The 19780-nt window shown below is 40.8% G+C and overlaps 1 protein-coding gene across 3 annotated transcripts in view; it reads right to left on the reverse strand.

Annotated features, from left to right (window-relative positions):
• The window catches only part of ACYP2 (acylphosphatase 2), a 190077-nt gene extending 171628 nt beyond the window's left edge, over positions 1-18449 (reverse strand). For 2 of the 3 annotated variants that reach the window (XM_063649384.1, XM_054476181.2), the window contains exon 1: positions 18168-18449. In XM_063649384.1, coding sequence (XP_063505454.1) covers positions 18168-18309 — 142 coding nt within the window. In that variant the 5' untranslated portion in view covers positions 18310-18449. The remainder of the gene's footprint in view (positions 1-18167) is intronic. The other variant, XM_054476180.2, reaches the window with a different exon arrangement.
• Between the last annotated feature and the right edge of the window lie 1331 nt (positions 18450-19780).

A 19780-nucleotide genomic window follows, 5' to 3' on the forward strand; every position in this document is an offset into this window, starting at 1 on the left:
AGAACTGGGCCCTAGAGTGGGGGTGACACAAGAGACAAGCTGGTTCCAAATTATCAGGGATATGTATTTATTATATGGGACCCTTTAGGGAAAGGGAAGGCCTTCTTACATCTCTCCTGGGAATTGCAGCAATGACCCTAAATCACAGATCTCAAGTCAGTCCTTCAAATTGAAACTTGGAAAACTCTTGATCCAAAAGGATGAATTAGAACAGGCTTCTTTGGGATAGATATGCCCCACATCTGAGCTCCTACTTGAGAGTTGGTTAAAATAGGCCTAAGTAAAGAAACATCAGGAATGTATCAAGTGCAGAAATTCAGAGCTTGTTAGTACCTATTGCAACTTAGTTTTTATTCTACCTAGAACACATGGTAAATTTGGAAATTTACTTTTTCGTGCTCAAGAAGCCAAATGACAGAAAAAAAACCGTGCTTAAATTTAGAGGAGAGGACATAGCAATTAAAAAACACTGGGAATGGATAAACAACTGTGGTAGATCCACACAATGGAATACCATGCAGCTGCAGCAATAAAAAGGAATGAACCATGGATACAAGCAACAACATGTATGAATTACAAATGCATTATGGTAAGTAAGAGAGGCCAGACTCACACATACTGTGTAATTCCACTTTCTGGAAAAGGCAAAACTATAAGGACAGAAAACTGACTGTCAGTTGCCAAGGGCCAGGAGTAGAGGGGAGAGTGCTACAATGGCGGGTGAAGAACTTCGGGGTGATGGGACTGTTCTATATCTCAGTTGCGGTGAGGATTACATGACTGTATGCATTTGACAAAAATTCACTGGGCCGGGTGTGGTGGGTTACACCTGTAATCCGAGCACTTTGGGAGGCCAAGGCAGGTGGATCACCTGAGGTCAGGCGTTCAAGACCAGCCTGACCAATATGGTGAAATTCCATCTCTACAAAAATACAAAAATTAGCTGGGCATAATGGCGGGTGCCTGTAATCCTAGCTACTTGGGAGGCTGAGGCAGGAGAATCACTTGAGCCTGGGAAGTGGAGGTTTCGGTGAGCCAAGATCACGCCATTGCACTCCAGCCTGGGCAACAGAGCGAGACTCCATCTCAAAAAAAAAAAATCATTCAATTGTACACTATAAAAGGTGAATGTTGCTGAATTTATATTCTATCTCAATTGAAAAATAATACATTGGGAAAAAATACACTGGGAAGTCACAGGGGATGGATCAATCTCCAAAGAGTCCAAAAGGTGTTGATTCTACATACAGCAGTTAAGCCTGGTTAAGAGGATACAGAAGAAAGGATCGGTAGCTTAGATATTTTATGCAGTTTTGTAAGCAGATTTATAATTTCCTGATGGTAGTATACTGTGGTACCCAACAAATATGAAGGAAAAAAAGCAGCAAAGCAATAAAGACAGCATAGTATCACAAATGGAATTTTTATAGGGCTATAAAAATATTTCAAAAGATAGATGTTCAATGTGGAGGAATGATGAGTGAGAAGTATTGATCTGACAGAGAATCAGAAAGGCAATCTGTTATATAGACGGATGGAAAGACATTAGCTAGTAGATATAAAAGGAATTAGCAGAAAATTCCAGAAACTTCAGGTCAACCAGACCAGGTAGGAGAGAGATAAAACAGGAAAGAAGACAGGCTGCACTGTGCAGGCAAAAGTGTGCAGTCTTTTTATCATAAGAGTAAGGGGATCCCAGAACACAGTAAGACACTGACCAAGTAAGTAGACTGAAAACTTTGGTCTAGGCTGTATTGTGTATATTCCCCTCTGAGTTCCTCAACCACTAACAGGCCCGAATATTAGCATTATGAAAAGAGAAAGCACATGCAATGGCAGTAAACAGGAATTAGAAACACGTGGTCCATCTCTTTCCTATTTAAAGAGTGGTCCACGAAACAGCAGCACCTGAGAGTTTTTTTTAGAAAATAAAATTCTTGGACCCCTCCTCCAAGGAACAGAAATGCTACAGGTGGAGCCCAGTAATCTGTTTTCACATGCTTTCCAGGCCATTCTTATGACCACTAAAGTTTACAGCCAATGGCTGACTCCCCCTTAAAGGAAGGTCTGGGAGAGATTTGAAAAGGGTTTATATTTCAGGTCAAGAATTGCATCAAAAGGAGAAAATTAAAATCTCGTAGGGTACCACAGATCTGATGCACGCTCCATCACACTGTTCAAGTTGGTGTTGGTAATAACTCATGTATTTGCATGTCATTGTTGCCTCACCTTTTTTTCACAAGTCAGAAGCATTACATGAAAGAAACCATGGATGATAAAAAGGCAACTCTCCCCTCCTGCACCCTAAAGGGACCTGACATTGGCATAGCCTAGGCAGCCTGTCACGTAGATTTCTCCCTCCATCTGTACCACTTACTAGTAGAAATACTGGAGCTGCCCAAAGAGGGAAACTGACAACATGCCCCTCAGTGAAGAGCAACATCCTTTCAACATTTACGAATCTCGAGCAGCCCTTCCACCATCTATTCATTGATGATGACAAAGACCATTAGCCTATGGTGATGGGGTTTGAGAAAATTTTTAAAGTGGAATCAAACACAGATATTCCACTATGTGTTGCAGTGTTAAGGAAATTACCTGCTCCAATCTATTGATGCAATATTTTATTCATACTAACATAATCTAAGAATGAGGTAACTCAGGTAAATCTAATAAGCACACAGTTAAACACTGATTATTGACTTAACAAACATTTTTCAATTGTCTAATTTTAAGTGCAAAGAATAAGATGAGTAAGACACAGTCCCTGCATCTAAGAGTTTACAATCTAGTGGGAAAGATGGACAAGTAAACTGGCAATTAAATATGGCAATTAAAATAATGGACAATTTAGAGCTGTAAAATCCATAAGCCTAGATACAAATTAGAGTTCCTAAGGCAGCTACATGACAGACAATCACTCTTGGGTGATTTTAGGGCAGGCTTGTTGAAAAACAGGTCTTAGAGCTGAGACTTCAATGATGAGCAAAAATTAGTATGATGAGAGTAGAACATTACAGATAGAAGAGCATGCTCAAAGGCCTGAGGTTTGAGATCAGGGCATATCTGGATACCACGCATAGTTAAATATTCAAACCCATGCATTGTACTCATTTTCTAAATTATTTCTAGGCCCCAGTCGTTACTGAAGATTTACTGAAAAACAGTTTAATTCTGTTCCAACTGTGTCTAGAAGAATGGGTGATAATGTTTATATACTTAAAGTTACCATAATCTTTCAACTCATCTACTATAAGAACCTCCTTAACTAGCCTCCCTGCTTCCAGTTCTGCCCCCCTACAGTGTATTCTCCATAAAGCACCCAACATGGTTTCCTTTTCTTAAGTAAAAATCAAAGCATTTCCTTCCCCAGCTTAAAAGTCTGCAGGGGCTCCCATTACACTGGAAATGAAATGTATTCTGGTTGCCACAGCCTCCTAATTCCTCTACCTCATATGCTAGTTCTCCCCTCTTTACTCACCCCATCCCAGACAGATATGCCTCCTTTGGACCCTTAAACATGCCAAGCCCCCTAGCCTTTGTACTGACTATTCCTTCTGCCTGAATCCTCTTCCCCCTGATATTCTCATTACTGGCTCCTTCCCCTTATTTATCTCTCCATACAAATGTCACCTCCTTAAAGAAATATTCCCCAACCAATTTATCTAAGACAGCAATGCGCCCCATGTTTCCTGCACATACATTGTTTACTTTTTGATTTCCTATCTTTATCGTAGATTGTCAGTTCCATAAGAACAGGAATTTTTCGGTCTTGTTTACTTACCACTGTGTCCCCAACACCTAGACCAGAGCTTGGCACATGGTTGTTGAATAAATGAATTTTTAAAAACCAGCTGATAAAGATTTATGTGAAATATTTAACTATCCTATAATAATTTACCATATAAATTATTATATATGTTTATTATATATGTATTATACATTTATATATAATAATATATCATTAATATTAACATATTGATTATATATTATATTTATTAACATATATTGTGAATATACATATAATCATATTTATTAGACTTTAAGTTTACTTTCAAAGTGATGATGCTAAATTTACTGCATTCAATGTTCTGGAAAGAATCTCAAGAATTCTGTGTTGATTCTAGCAGAACTTTACATAGTGATAATACATAATGACTGAATATATAATATACAAATATATGTAGACATACATGCTTAATGCTCACATATATCTCCATAATACATATCTATTTTATACAATAGATAGTACATACAGTATAATAGATAGCAAGAAGTTACTAATAATGCCTAAATTGACATTACGTATATAGATAACATTAGGCATATACATAGTATTAGTGCCAATCATAATCTTGAATGCTATAATCCTAAATGTTGAAATCCTGAAAGATCAAAATCCCTAAAGTCAGCCAGGTGTGGTGGCTTACACCTGTAAGCTCAGCATTTTGGGAGGCTGAGGCAGGAGGACTGATTGAGCCCAGGAGTTTGAGATCAGCCTGGGCAACATAGCAAGACTTCATTTCTGAAAGAAAAATAAAAATTTTAATTAAAAGTCTCAAAAGCCTAAAATCCCTAATGATTAAAATCCTGAAAATCACAATCCTGAAAGATTAAAATTCTGAATGGTAAAATCTAGAAAGCCTAATTCTGGGGATACGATTAGTACATGTTTGGTTGTGTGCATGATAGTTGTATCATGTTAGCTGCATCATGTTAAACAGAACTATTACCTTGTTATTGTCTTCATTTGGAAGTGAATTATGGTTTAAGGAGACACATATGGGTGCCAAATTGACAAGGGCTGGATTTGTGGACTTAATTTTAGGTGTCAATTTGACTGGATTAAGGAATACCTAGAAACCTGATAAAGCATTATTTTGGGTGTGTCTGTAAGGGTGTTTCCGGAGATTACTGTGAGTCTGAGTAGACCAAGTGGGGAAGATCTGCCCTCAGTGTTTTGAGTGTTTCAGAGAAGTGAAAATGCAGGCAAAAGATACAAGAAATCTCCCCTGCCAAATTATTCAATTGTGTATGACTTCCGCATCTTCACACATAGTACCACGCTTGCCCTAAAAAAAATCCTTCTTTTGTGCCAACTGAATGTTTTTTTAAAAAGAGGGGAAAAGGAAAAAAAATAACCTTCATCAGAGAATAAAAGGAATTTTTTTTAAAGAGATGGGGTCTCACTCTGTTGCCCAGGCTGGAGTGCAGTGGTGTGATCATAGCTCACTATGGTCTCAAACTCTTGGCCTTAACCAATTCTCTCACCTCAACATTCTGAGTAGCTAGAACTACAGGTGCACAGCACCACATCTGGATAATTTTAAAATTTTTGTAGAGATGGAGTCTCACTATGCTGCTCAGGCTAGTCTCAAACTTCTGGCCTCACTCAATCCAACTGCCTCAGCCTCCCAAAGCACTGGGATTACAAGCATGAGCCACTACGTCCAGCCAAAAAAAAACAGAATTTGAAAAGCTCAGTGACCTTCTGAATGAAAGGCACTTGCTGATACAGAGGTTCCTCCAGTGATACAAAACACATTAAATGATGAACTATTCTTGATAAGAGATCTGTCCATCAAAGAAGATAGACTTCTATTTATTAAACCACCCAATCTAACAAACAAAAACCAGTGCATTTTTCAGTTTGGCTAATGTGTGGCACTTTCAAAGCCATCCCCACCATTTTTTACCAATTGAATATGATTCATCCCCCTGTTGGATCTCAAAATTCTAGAACTTATCCACTCGTTTATGTATGAATAACTGGACAAAAAGGAATCTCTTTATAAAACACTTATTTGAAGATTTGGTGGATGTTGCAAAAGAAAATGGATTCAATTGAATCCCCAAATCATAATGACAGATTAAGTGCAATCAAAGCTTCTAAAAGTGAATTTCAAGATGTCACTAACAAAGTTCATTTTTTCCATTCAGTCTGATGCATTTAGTGGAAAACTTAGATGAGTCGATTGGCCATGAGATATGGCAATGATGAAAACTTCAATTTAAAAATGTGTCATTTGTCTGCATTGGCTTTCCTTCCAGCTGATGAAATTCCAGGAGCCTTTTTTTTTTTTTTTTTTTTTTGAGACAGAGTCTCGCTCTGTTGCCCAGGCTGCAGTGCAGTGGCATGGTGCCATCTTGGCTCATTGCAACCTCCGCCTCCCAGCTTCAAGTGATTCTCCGGCCTCAGCCTCCAGAGTAACTGGGACTACAGGTGCATGCCACCACATCCGGCTAATTTTTTGTATTTTTGTAATTTTTGTATTTTTAGTAGAGATGGGGTTTCACCGTGTTAGCCAGGATGGTCTCAATCTCCTAACCTCATGATCCACCCACCTTGGCCTCCCAAAGTGCTGGGATTACAGGTGTGAGTCACTGCGCCCGGTCCAGCTTTTAATGGATTGAATCTGCATTTGCCTGAAGAAACCAGCAAAGTTACTGACCGGTTTAAAAATAATTATGTGCATGGTAGGATTAGAAGACATATAATAGTGCTGTTGTTTGATCACAAGTATAGTCTGCACTAAATTTGTAGTCTGTATATGAGTGCATGTAGAATGAATTTCCATGTATGCAAAACATAGAAGCATAGCACTGAAGATGGAAAACCTTAATAGGGGATGCTCATGTCACTGTATATCAAATCACAGAAGAATTTCAAACAGAGCAGTGCCATGTAGAATATGGATGTAAATGTATTTTCCAAAAAGAGCCATGTCCAAAAAAAAAAAAAAAAAAACAGCTATTCATCATGAAGGAAGACTTCAAAATATAGGTAATGATTGTGAAAAGTTGGCCAATTCTTATGGACTACCTCCATGCAACTGCCTATAATCTATCACTGTAATATACTTTTTTGTATGTCAAATTTTTTTTTTTTTTTTGAGACGGGGTTTCGCTCTTGTCACCTAGGCTGGAGTGCAGTTGCACAATCTCGGCTCACTGCAACCTCCACCTCCCGGGTCCAAGTTATTCTCCTGCCTCAGCCTCCCGAGTAGCTGGGATTACAGGCACACGCACACCACCATGCCTGGCTAATTTTTTGTATTTTTAGTAGAGACAGGGTTTTGCCATGTTGGGAAGGCTGGTCTCAAACTCCTGACCTCAGGTGATCCGCCTGCCTAGGCCTCCCAAAGTGCTGGGATTACAGGCGTGAGCCACTGCACCCAGCCAGAAACATAAACTTTGTAAAGACTTTTAGAGTTCTAATTTGTTTTATGCTTTTTTTTTTTTTTGCAAATTTGACTCTACGAGTGTGTCACCACAATGCTGACTTAGTATTGTGTATGTATGTAAAAAATGTTGAAACTTCTTTAATAAATGAAGAGATGTCCTTTTTGTATATGTACATTTGTGAAAGATAAAATTTCTTGACATCCTGGCTTTTTGAGTGACTGCATATACAGTGGTGATCCATCACAATTTTTGATCAATCTCATCAAAAGACTTAGGTTGTCCATCAAGGTATGTCAGATGACCAGTTACAAAACTGGTTGCACACAATTACCAACCATAGTGATATGCATTTATACATTTTGCCTTTAGATCCACTTCCTTATGAATATAGTTCATCTGCTCGTAACTGTTACACCTATGTGACTGTCATCAGTATACCTGAGTGTGTACAGTTACAAAAATACATATGTTATTATTACCTACCTTCTTGTGCAAACTGGCCTATGAAGTTATTGTTGTTTTTTTAAATGTTTCTCAAATAAATCTCCTTTTTATTTTTATTTATTTATTTTTTTGAGTCGGAGTCTCTCTCTGTCGCCCAGGCTGGAGTGCAGTGGTGCGATCTCCGCTCACTGCAACCTCCGCCTCCCAGGTTCAAGCAATTCTCCCACCTCAACCTCCCAAGTGGCTGGGATTATAGGCGTGCACCACCATGCCCAGCTAATTTTTGTATTTTTAGTAGAAACCGGGTTTCTCCATGTTGGTCAGGCTGGTCTTGAATGCCTGACCTCAAGTGATCACCCACCTCGACACCCCAGAGTGCTGGGATTACAGGCGTGAGCCACTGTGCCCAGCCTGAATCCCCTCTTTAATATGTTTAAAAACTAGTTTTGTCTTTGTTTTTGTTTTTGTTTTTTGAAACATAGTCTCATTCTTGTCCCCCAGGCTGGAGTGCAAAGCGTGATCTCGGCTCACTGCAACCTCCGCCTCCCAGGTTCAAGCAATTCTCCTGCCTCAGCCTCCCGAGTAGCTGGGATTACAGGCGCCTGCCACCATCTCCAGCTAATTTTTGTATTTTTAGTAGAGACGGGGTTTCACCATGTTGGCCAGGCTGGTCTCAAACTCCTGACCTCAGGTTATCTCCTCGCCTCGGCCTCCCAAAGTGCTGGGATTACAGGTATGAACCACCGCGCCCAGCCAAAAATCAGTATTTTAAATACTCTTTGAATGATTTTTTCCAGATTATATTTTTGGGATTTTGATCTTTCAGAACTGTGATTTGGGGGATTTTAGACTTTAAGGATTTTGATGTTTTGGAATTTCAACATGCAAGATTATGGCGTTTGGAATTGTATCTTTCAGGATTATGGCCCAAACACACATAGTATATACATAATAAAGACATAAAAACCACAAGACTTTAAAAATATATGGTCAAATTGGTTGTTTTATAGAATATACAGGATTTGGGGTTGGAAACTGGAGCAGGATATGGTCCTGTTGCTTTTTATCACCAGCTTCTCTACACTATTTTATTTTATTTTTTTTAATCCACGTGCATACGTTAATTTGATTTAAATTTTCAAAGTTTTAAATGTAAAAGCATTTGGGGCAGGGCATGGTGGCTCATGCCTGTAATCCCAGCATTTTAGGAAGACAAGGCAGATGAGTTGCTTGAGACCAGAGTTCAAGACCAGCCTAGGCAACATGGTGAAACCCCATCTCTACAAAAAATATGAATACAAAACGTAGCTGGGCATGACAGCACATGCCTCTAGTTAGCACATGCGTCTTAGATAGCACATGATAGCACATGTGCTTAGATAGCACATGATAGCACTTGCCTCTAGTCCCAGCTATTAGGGAGGATAGGGTGGGGGAGGATCAACTGAGCCTGTGAGGTCGAGATTGCAGTGAGCTGTGATCACACTGCTGCACTCTAGCCTGGGTGACAGAGCAAGACTCTGTTTCAAATAAATAAATAAACAAATAAAAGCATTTTTAACTATGAATGGTAACAATACACACATGCATTTATTAAATCTTAAAACAGTAAGTTTGAGGCATAATTTTAGGTTAAATTCATACTTCTTGACAAACTGGGTGGATAATAAAAGTGTTACCCATTGCTTAAGGCAGTGATAGATGGAAATAAACAAGGCTGAAATAAATCATATATAAAAGATTCAATATGCGCCAGGCGTGGTGGCTCATAGCTGTAATCCCAGCACTTTGGGAGGCCGAGGAGGGTGGATCACCTGAGGTCAGGAGTTCAAGACCAGCCTGACCAACACGGAGAAACCCCGTCTCTACTAAAAATACAAAAAATTAGCCGGGCGTGGTGGCACATGCCTGTAATCCGAGCTACACAGGAGGCTGAGGCAGGAGAATCGCTTGAACCTGGTAGGAGGAGGTTGCAGTGAGCCCAGATCATGCCATTGCACTCCAGCCTCGGCAACAAGAATGAAACTCTGTCTCAAAAAAAAAAAAAAAAGATTCAATATGAACTTAATAGAAATTTAGGTTGTTTTTGGTTACGGATCCAGTGTTTTGAGGGAGAGGCCATGGACACAAGATCACAATCTTTTTGTAATGTGTCCTTTTGTGTCACTTCTTGGGAAAAAAACATCAAATGTAATAATTGTTTAGAATTGTATTTAATATATGAACGACTGTGACAGGCACAGCTAGTTGCATACCCCAAATCCATTCTCCAATTCTTCCCTTCTAACAGAACTCTGATTTTACTTGGGGCAGCAATGTGCCAGTTGATGTTTCCCAGACTTCCTTATAGTGGGGATGGCCAATGAAATGTAAGCCGTATCACTGGTTGGGACTTTCAAGACAGCTCTTCAACAGGGGCTGACTTGGCCAGGAGTTAGTGGTTTCTCCATGTTGCGGTATTGCACTGGTACCCTTTCTTCTCCTAATCATGGTATGAATATTACAATTAGAGCTAAGCGGCAATCTTGAAACCTTGAGGGAGAGGCCAAGGACATCAGAGACTTTGGCCCTGACTTCCCTGAGGCACTTTAACATGCCGGGGGATGGAGGAAGAAGTGGGGAATGGGGGAATGAGGTGGGGAATGGGAAACAACTGGTAAAGGGAAGGAGGGGTGATGGAAATGTTCTGGAATTAATGGTAATGCTGCAAAACACTGTGAATACACTAAAAACTACTGTATATTTAGTGTTATGTAAATTATATCTCAATTTTGTTAATGCCACACACACAAAAAAAGGAAAGCAGAAAACAGGACTATGATGTAGTCCTTCCTACCTCTATTTGTAGAACAAGGGCAGTCATTCTCCAATTTTGCTTACCATACAACCTCCCTGACTTTTTCCTATCACTCCATACCAAAACAACTGCAGTGAAGATCCTCTCGAAGTACTGCAAGTAGAACTAAATGACTGAGCTCTCTCTAGATTTTATAAATTATTTCTGCGGGAGAAAGCATCTTTCTCTCTAGCGGAAATTCCTTCTGTGAGGAGGAGTATCATTAGTGTGTCATTCCTGGCTACTTTCTACCCTGCCCTTGTCACACGGACATGCAGTGACTCATCTACTGGGTAAATTTAGAAAGAGAAACATGCACAGCCCCCCAGGCATGTCCTCTTCTTCCTCCTGCTGGGAGCAAGTTACCCACAGGGATCATACTTCTGGCTCTACCCTAGAGCAGCCTCCCTGTGCCTGAAGTTGGGGGTGGCCAGTGTTTAATTCTGTAGTACAGGTCATTATAAAGTCCACTTACCTGCAGATAGACATCACATTCCTAAAACTCTGCTTTACTCTTTGACTTGTCAGTAACTCACACAATGAAGAGAGGTGTTATTTGTTGGGCCCCTCAAACTACAACTCTTATTTTAAAGCCTTGGGAGGAATGCGAGTCAAGGAGTCTCAAGACTTCCAGCCCATTAACTCTGCAAGGCAGTGAACCAAGCAGGAATCAACTGCTCAAAGTTTCATAAGCCACCGGGAATTTTCCCAGAATCTTTCTGAGAGTCCTGCTTCCTAGTATGAAGCATACTGCACAACAGATAGATATCTATATAGAAAGAAAAGGTAGATGTGGAGACATTTTTCTGCACTTTATCAGTGTTGGCTGGAACACAGCCCTCTTGGGACAGGGCTTCTGTAGGAGATTTATCTATGGGCTTTTGTGGCCTCCCCATACTTTTTCCACCTCACTTGCTGAAGAGAAGGAAAGCTGATATGACACATGCATGTTTTTTACAGACACTCTGCTCCGGAAACTGGGGCAGACATCAGCCCCTTTGGTGATAGAAGACTCCAGCATGATATGCTACTCAGTCAAGGTCCAGTCCACTACAACTGTACCTCACTTTGTGGAAAGAGGTGTCAGTGAGAAACCCTGAAGGGAATGTTTGCAAAGTAAGTCATACTTTGAATTGACAAACACATACTGATATTTAAAGAAACCTGTGATGAGTTTTAAATGTCAGCACGTTTTCATGTAAAATCCTATTTTTTATATTGTAACCTACCATTTCATCCTGGGATCTGAATGCATGTGTCAATTTTGAATGCAGGAAGTGATCTATATGCTGCCTTACAAAGCAGCCCTTAATGACTGTAAATATCTTTAATTGTTACAAGGCTTTCCTTATGTGGAATAAAATTCTGCCTTACTTAACCTTTCACTATCAGTCCAGGGTCTGTTCCCTGGAGCCATACACCACAGCATCTTTCAAACAGTTAAAACAGCCATCACACTACAATTTCTTCTCCAAGCCAACTATCCCCAAGTACTTCGATTTAATTCAGTTCACTTTTGAAGGCCCCACTAGAGGCGTAGCCCTGTAGGGGATATGAAAACAAGCCACCAGCCTGACCTTCAAAATATTGTCATTATTTTCTAGTGAGAGACACATACACGTGTACACAGATAACTGTAGCTGAAAGCAGAATGATTAAAAGGATAAACACAAAGTATAACTACTATAAATAAAATGCTATAAGAACAAAGACAGGAGAGGGAATTAGAGTTAACCTTATTTATGTTTTCTGATTTTAATGGTGGTCCTTATATTTTCAACCTCTAAAAGACAGCTTTTCCATTTACTTGTCTACATAAGAAAAATGTGTACATCTAAATCATGCATTATCTGACAAAGCCATTTAATAATTCATCCCAGTTTTCATTTTAAGCGATATTTAAGAAATATGGTATTCATCTCAGTGATAGCAGTAGGAGACAGACAAATTCCTAGGTAGACAGGGACAGGTCTCCAGTGAAACCCGACCTTTAAGTGAAACCTAAAACCGAGTTGCCAGTTCCAGGTGGAGCCCACAATCAGAGTGAGAACTTCCTCGATGCCTTTCAGCTAACTGAATGGTGCTTTTTCCAGGTCCACCCATGGAACAATTAGCATACACCCCATTCTGAGCCCATAAAAACCCCAGACTCAGCCTTACAGATGGCTATCCACTTTCAGGCCCCCTCTCACACAGAGGGCTACCCACTTTGGGTCCCCTCTCTTTATCGAGAGCTTTTCTGTCAGTCAATAAAATTCTTCTCTGCCTTGTTCTCCCTCCAGTGTCCGTGTACCTCATTCCTCTTGGTCATGGGACAAGAGCGAATGGCAGGCACAAAAAGAGCTGTAACATATGCTCATGCTCGCCAAGCTATAGGAGTGAAAAAACCATTGTGTGCCAACATGCCCCCATTTGCTGAGCTGCAGGCAGCAGGACCCAATGAGTTGTGACATGCTCCCATTCACTGAAGCTGCAGGCAGCAGAAATGAACGAGAGTGTAACACTTTCTGGAGGCTCAGACCTCAGGACTCCCCAAGGAAAAGCTGTAACACCCCTTGGAGCTCTGTGGTTGCTGGCATCTCCAAGTTATTGGGCACTGCCACATCCCCCTCATCCAGACACCAGCACCCAAGGTAGAAGTTGGTCATGGCACTCCTGGACCAGCTGCAGGCTGACCGCAGAGCCAAGGCAAGAGCAGGATCCAGACCAGTAGCACAACCTGAGTGCAGTCTGCTAGGCCAAGTGGGCAGAGCAAGCCCAGTGGGCCCAAGGAAAGCCTGGGCAGAGGCGCCACTGGCCATGGAGATTTCTGGCTGGCGAAGTGGCACTGAAAGAATTCTGTGTCATCAGTACTCAAATAAGCTACTCTTATTCTTAAAAAACTCAGTCAAAAAAAAATTCTAAGCACATGTAAACCAGCAGATTGTCACAATGCATTTCTAGGAGTGTCACTAGTCTTACCCCGAGAGCTGGTAAAGCATCAAAGCATCTATACACAACATAATCAATTTCCCTTTCAAATATTCAGATTATATTATTCTAGATGTAAATATAATTAAACATCTATAGATACATTATAAACCAGGCCATAGTTACAAGCCCTCTAAAAGCACAGGGGCTCAGTCCCCAGCTCTCTTAACCCTCTCCCAAAGTCCTTGATGCACAAAAAGTTGGTGGGGAAAAAACGTGGAGCTCCTTGAGAATGTGAAGATTTTTTAAAGTAGAGGATGAAAAGAGAGAAAAAAAAAAAGAGTAACTTTAGAGTGGAGAAACCAAACACAATCACAGCCAGGTGATCAAGGTTAACATCAACAGTGATAAGTCAGATTGACAGTATATACCCTTGATAGGTATGACAAGAGCAGCACTTCACCTCTGTGGTCTTCCTTCTAATACCCCATTATCCCAGTCTTATCATAACAAAAATATCAGACAAATCCCAATTGGGGAGCATTCTACAAAGTACTTGACCTCAAAGTACTCCTTAAAATGGCCAACGACATAGACAACAAGGTAAGTCTAATAGAATGTCACAGCCTCAAGGAGCCTGAGGAGGCAAGGGGGCTAAATGTATCTGGATGGGATCCTGGAACCAAAAAAAAGACATTAGGTAAAAACTAAGGAAACCTTGAATAAAGTAAGGACTTTAGTTCATAATAATGTATCCATATTGGCTTAAACCAGTTGTATGGTCCCTATACTAACAACACATCATTTTTGGTTGGAAAACATTTTTTGCAATAAACTCAAGTAAGCCAATTTAATTCATTGATCAATTTTCCATACAGGAAGGTTAAAACATTTTCCGTTTTTTCCATGTTCACTTTCATGTCATTGAATCAATTTTCACTGGGAATAGTTTCCACTCAAATATTTTAATGATGACTTTATCAATCCATATTTTGTTCATAATAAATGTTCCCAATTATAGGTTCTTCCACTGAGAATTTACTTTCATGGCCATTATTTCTAACAAGCTAGTTTTCACTAAGATTTTATTATTCCATACTTCATTTTATTTTATTTTATTTTACTTTATTTTATTGTTTCTTTAGACAGTCTCACTCTGTTGCCCAGGCTGGTGGCTCATGCCTATAAGGCCAGAACTTTGGGAGGCCGAGGTGGGAGGCTTGCTTGAGACCAGGAGTTCAAAACCAGCCTAGTCAACATAGTGAGACTCCATCTCTACCAAAGAAAAGTTAAAAAGTTAGCTGGGCATCGTGACTCATGCCTGTAGTCCCAGCTACTCAGGAGGAGGCTGAGGCAGGAAGATCATGTGAGCCCAGGAGCTCAAGGCTGCAGTGAGCTATGATCTTGCCTGGGTGACAGAGTGAGACCCTGAAAAACAAAACAAAACAAAACAAAAACACCTATCAAGGTTCAAATCCCACCTCTTAACTTGTTGTATAACTGGGAAAGAAGTTACTTCCCCATGCTTCAATGTCTCCATCTGTTAAATGAGAAAAACCTTGCGGTTACAGGGATGAGGATTAAATGAGACAACATATATAAAATGTTGAGTACAGAGCTTGGCACATTCTAAATTATCAGGGAATGTCAATGTAGATGTATGTAAATATGTGATGGTGAGTTTGTACTACATACTATGCCTTGATTAATAGTGGGCATATACTCTCTTCCATTTAGCATACTGCAAACTATAGGAATTATTGCCCTAAAGTTGACTTTTTAAACCCCACTATTTATGTATAGTACATTTCTCTTTTCCATATTTTTACTGCTGATCCCAATTGATTATATACCGTGTTACCACTAAGTGCACAAAAGTGGAAGTGTATAGTTAATAGAAATACATAATGTAATAGCAGAAAACATCATATAATGGGAAAGCACAAGTTTTAAAGTCAGAGAGATGTAGAATCAAATCCCATTTGCCAACTAAGGGCTTGTCCAAGTTACTGAATCTCTGTGCACCTGTTTTGTCCTTGTTAAAACAGGAATAAGAAATGCATCTCACAAAATTGTGATGATTAAGTAAACAACAGTGAAATGCTCAGCACAAAGAACACCCACAATAAATGTCACACATTCACACACACACACACACACACACACACACACACACAGAGAGAGAGAGAGAGAGAGACTCCTTAACTACTGCCATTTCTCTCTAGTGGACCACTCTGTCAGGTGATCTTTGCCACCACTTTCGTATTTTACATTATGTGTTTTGGTGACTTATCGTGGCAGTTTTCAAAGCAGGATACCATACCCCTGGGTGCAATCAAAGACCTTCTAAAGAGTACAGATCCATGCACAATGTTCAGGGAATCAATTTCCAGGTCTTCAAATTTCACGTATATTCTTTCCTAAAACTGACCTGAGACTTCTTTCCTACCTCCCTTTGCACAATCACCCTTTGAAAGAAAGGTCTCCTATTATCCTAAGTGAAGTAACTCACGAATGGAAAACTAAACATTCTATGTTCTCACTCATAAGTGGGAGCTAAGCTATGAAGATGCAAAGGCCTAAGAATGATACAATGGACTCTGGGGACTCGGGGGAAAGCATAGGAGGGGATGAGGTATAAAAGGCTACACACTGTGTACAGTGGACACTGCTTGGGTGATGGGTGCATCAAAATCTCAGAAATCACCACTAATGAACTTATTCATGTAATCAAACACCACCTGTTCTCCAAAGATCTATTGGAAATAAAAATAAAATTAAACTAAAAAAAGAAAGATCTCTTTACAAAAGACACACTTTTACCCATTCTTAATCTTACCCTGGTACACTGCACCAAAGTGTAAAAACCTCTAGAGTACCAAATACAAGGATAATTCAACTCTTCCTTTAACCAAGTTTCCATAAACACCCCCAGTCTTCTCATTAATAAATTTCTGGCTGAGTGCAGTGGCTCACGCCTGTAATCCCATCACTTTGGGAGGCCAAGTGCAGGAGGATCCCCTGAAGCCAGGATTTCTAGACTTGCCTGGGCAGCAGAGACCCTTTCTCTACAAAAAATAATTTAAAAATTAGCCATGCACAGTGGCACGAGCCTGTAGTCCCAGCTGCTTAGAAGGCTGAGGCAGAAGATCACTTGAGCCCAGGAGTTTCAGGCTGCAGTGAGCTATGATTGTGCCACTGCACTTGCTCCAGCCTGGGTGACAGAGCAAGACTCCATCTCTTAAAAAAATATAATTTAAAAAATAAACTTCTAACACAAATTTACCTTTACATTTTAACAACGTTTATCATACTTTTTACATTTTCATCTAGTGTTTTAAAAATAATTTCAATAATAACTCAATCCAGACAAAAAATTTAATACTTGGAGCTGTTGAATACAATGAGTTCTAAATTTCTCTTCAAAGAATCAGCATGTCAGTATGCGCGGTTCTTTGCGCTCTACTTTAAAGTCTAGCTTCCTCGTTCTCCTCGCCCCTAGTTTCAGTAAACAACCTTTTCCACCAGTTCTAGTCAGTAGTTCACATCTATTCCCCTGGTCACCTGCTCCATCTTGAGTCATCCCTGGTCACCCACTCTGACCTGAATCATCCTGAGTCACCTGTTCTGTAACTGCCCTTCCTGCCAAATTACTCACCCTGCCACTTGGGCTTCTACCCCTGCTCTTTAAAATAGCCACTAGGAATTAGGTTAGACTGTGCGGTCCAACCCTATCCAGTAGGGGAAAGACACAGCAGTAGGGACTACCTGCATCAGGAATAAGAACCCCATCCCCTCCCCTGTTCAGGTGTGCTCTCGCCATTGCTTCATCCGTGATTCGCACCCTTCTATAGAAGTAAAATTGCCTTGCTGAGAAAATTCTTTGAGTGCTAGTTCTTCTTTTTGGCACCGAAGAACAAGCATTTGTTTCTAACAGAGACTTATTGTCAAAGGAAATTAAGAAAAAGCATTACACTTATTCATACATGTGCATACATGTACATATACATATTGCAGAAAAGTATGATAGGGTGAGCAAAAAAAAAAAAAAAATCCTCAAGCAAAACAATGGGGTAATTCGGTGGGAGAAGTGGAATGAAAATCAAATTCAAAGAGGAAAAGAAATGAGTAAAATTTCCAATGGTTGAAGAGTTTTATTTTAAAAGAAGATGGTGGATATTAAATCACTACCGTATTTATATACCATTGCATAAATCTCAGAGTGACTTAATATTTTTATTTATAAATATAAATATTTTCAACAAGCCAGACGTTACAAACTTGGCAACTACTTAAACTTAGCATGAAACAAAAACTAGATAATTTCATTCTTTTAAGAGCTACAAAGGGGTCTAAAAAAAGGTTTGACCTCTGAAAAATTAAACCATCTAAACGTCCTTCCTAAAACTCAAGTCGAGCCCAGGTAGCTTCAGTAGCAAGCAACGAGACCACTAGTTCAAAGACCCTCTTCTTTTCCTACCCAACTTCAACCTTCCCCGCTGTGCCGCTTACTCCCGCACCCAGCAGCCGCCCACTTCTGGTCCTCAGCAGTCCCTTCTCCCCTTCTCTCCCCCTCCGCCACTTCCCTCCCCATGCCCCTACTTCCGCCTGTCCAAGTCCTCGGGCGCATGCGCGTTTCGCCTCCCTCCCCGTCGCCGCTGCTGTGTCATGGCTGAGCGGAAGTCCCAGCCACAACGGGAAAAGGCATACTTTCGGTGGGAGGCGCTTCTCACAGCTTTCTCCCCTTCGTCCCATAACCTTTTTGATCTCCCACCGTAGAGGGGCCTCCTACCCTGCACTCTCCCGAACACCTCGTAGTCCACGGATTTGAGTGGCCGGGCGGTAGACATGGCGGCGGCGAGCGCTCTGTTGAGGAGCCGGAGCGGGGCTCGGGGCGCTGCGACTGCGGCAGCCGCGAGAGGGAGGGGACACATGGGACCGCTTGGCGCACCCCGCGCCTGTCACCGGTCCCGGACGCTAGCGCGCCGGGGTCACGCGTCGGAAGCGGCAAATGAGACTGCGGGGCCTGGGAGCGAGGGCCGCCGGGGACGCCAGGAAGGAAGAGGCCGCTGGGCCCCAGGCATCCTAGGCCTCCTTTCCCTGCCTCTCTTCCCAGACTGGGGAGGATGCTGTCTCCACAGCGCTTCCTACCATTTAATTGATCAAGGTACTCTGTTCTCAAAGTTAGAAAATAAAAGCCGGATGCTGTGCCCAAAAAGAGTTGCTTCCCCCAGCTTTATTAAAATGTAATTAACAAATAAAAGTTGGGTATATTTGTGGTGTACAAGGTGATGTTTTGACATATGTATGCATTGTGAAATGATTACATCAATGAAATTAACATATCCAGTGCACCATTTTTTAATGAAGAGCACATTTAAGATCTACTCTCATTAATTTTTAAGGACACAGTAGATTAATCACAGTCACCACGTTAGACAACAGATCTTCAGAACTTATTATTGACACTAACTGAAACTTTGTACCCTTTGACCAATGTCTCCTCATTTCCAACCCCTTTCATCCCCCATCCCAGGTCCCCCGCCCCACTCCATCCCAGCAAGATTTGAAATCAAGGGCCTGCTGGTTTAGTGTTTTGAGAGTTAGTAAATTATTTATGAAATGTTTAGATGACTACCAAATCTGGCGATTTTGAGCCAGCTTTTAAGATAAGGTCTGCAACATCTTGAGCTCTTCTGTAGAGTCAGGAAGGAATTGAGCCTGAACTCATATTCTAAATGGATTGTGATATTTTCTGGGATAAGAAACTTTTAAAAAATATGTAGTCTTTTATGCTAGTGGAAACAGACAAAAGAAAAACACTGTATTCATCTTGTCTGCTGTTCATACAGTTTTTTGTGTGTCGCTTTGTTGTTGTTGTTTTGAGACGGAGTTTCGCTCTTGTCGCCCGGACTGGAGTGCAGTAGCACGATCTCAGCTCACTGCAACCTCCACCTCCCAGGTTCAAGAGATTCTCCTGCCTCAGCCTTCCAAGTAGCTGGGATTACAGGCATGCGCTACTTCACCCAGCTAATTTTTGTATTTTTAGTAGAGACGGGGTTTAACCGTGTTGTCCAGGCTAGTCTCAAACTCCTGACCTCAGGTGATCCACCTGCCTGGGCCTCCCAAAGTGCTGGGATTACAGGTGTAAGCCACCGCACCCTACCTTTTTTTTTTTTTTTTAAATGGTCTTGATTATTCTCAGCAACATCCCAATTGCCTGGAAGTTAAGGCTGAATTTTATTTCCTGGTGAGCTATTATAAAGTTTTAATATAAAACCATCCACCACTCCAAAGGATCTGGATGCAGCTATTGATAATCTGCCACCTTCTAGAATTCCAAATCTGTTTACTTGTGAGAATTCGCATTTCTCTATTTGTTGGCCGCAATACCTTTGCATATTT

This window comes from Pongo pygmaeus, chromosome 12 (assembly GCF_028885625.2).
Source record: "Pongo pygmaeus isolate AG05252 chromosome 12, NHGRI_mPonPyg2-v2.0_pri, whole genome shotgun sequence".
In the NCBI taxonomy this organism is placed as follows: Eukaryota; Metazoa; Chordata; class Mammalia; order Primates; family Hominidae; genus Pongo; species Pongo pygmaeus.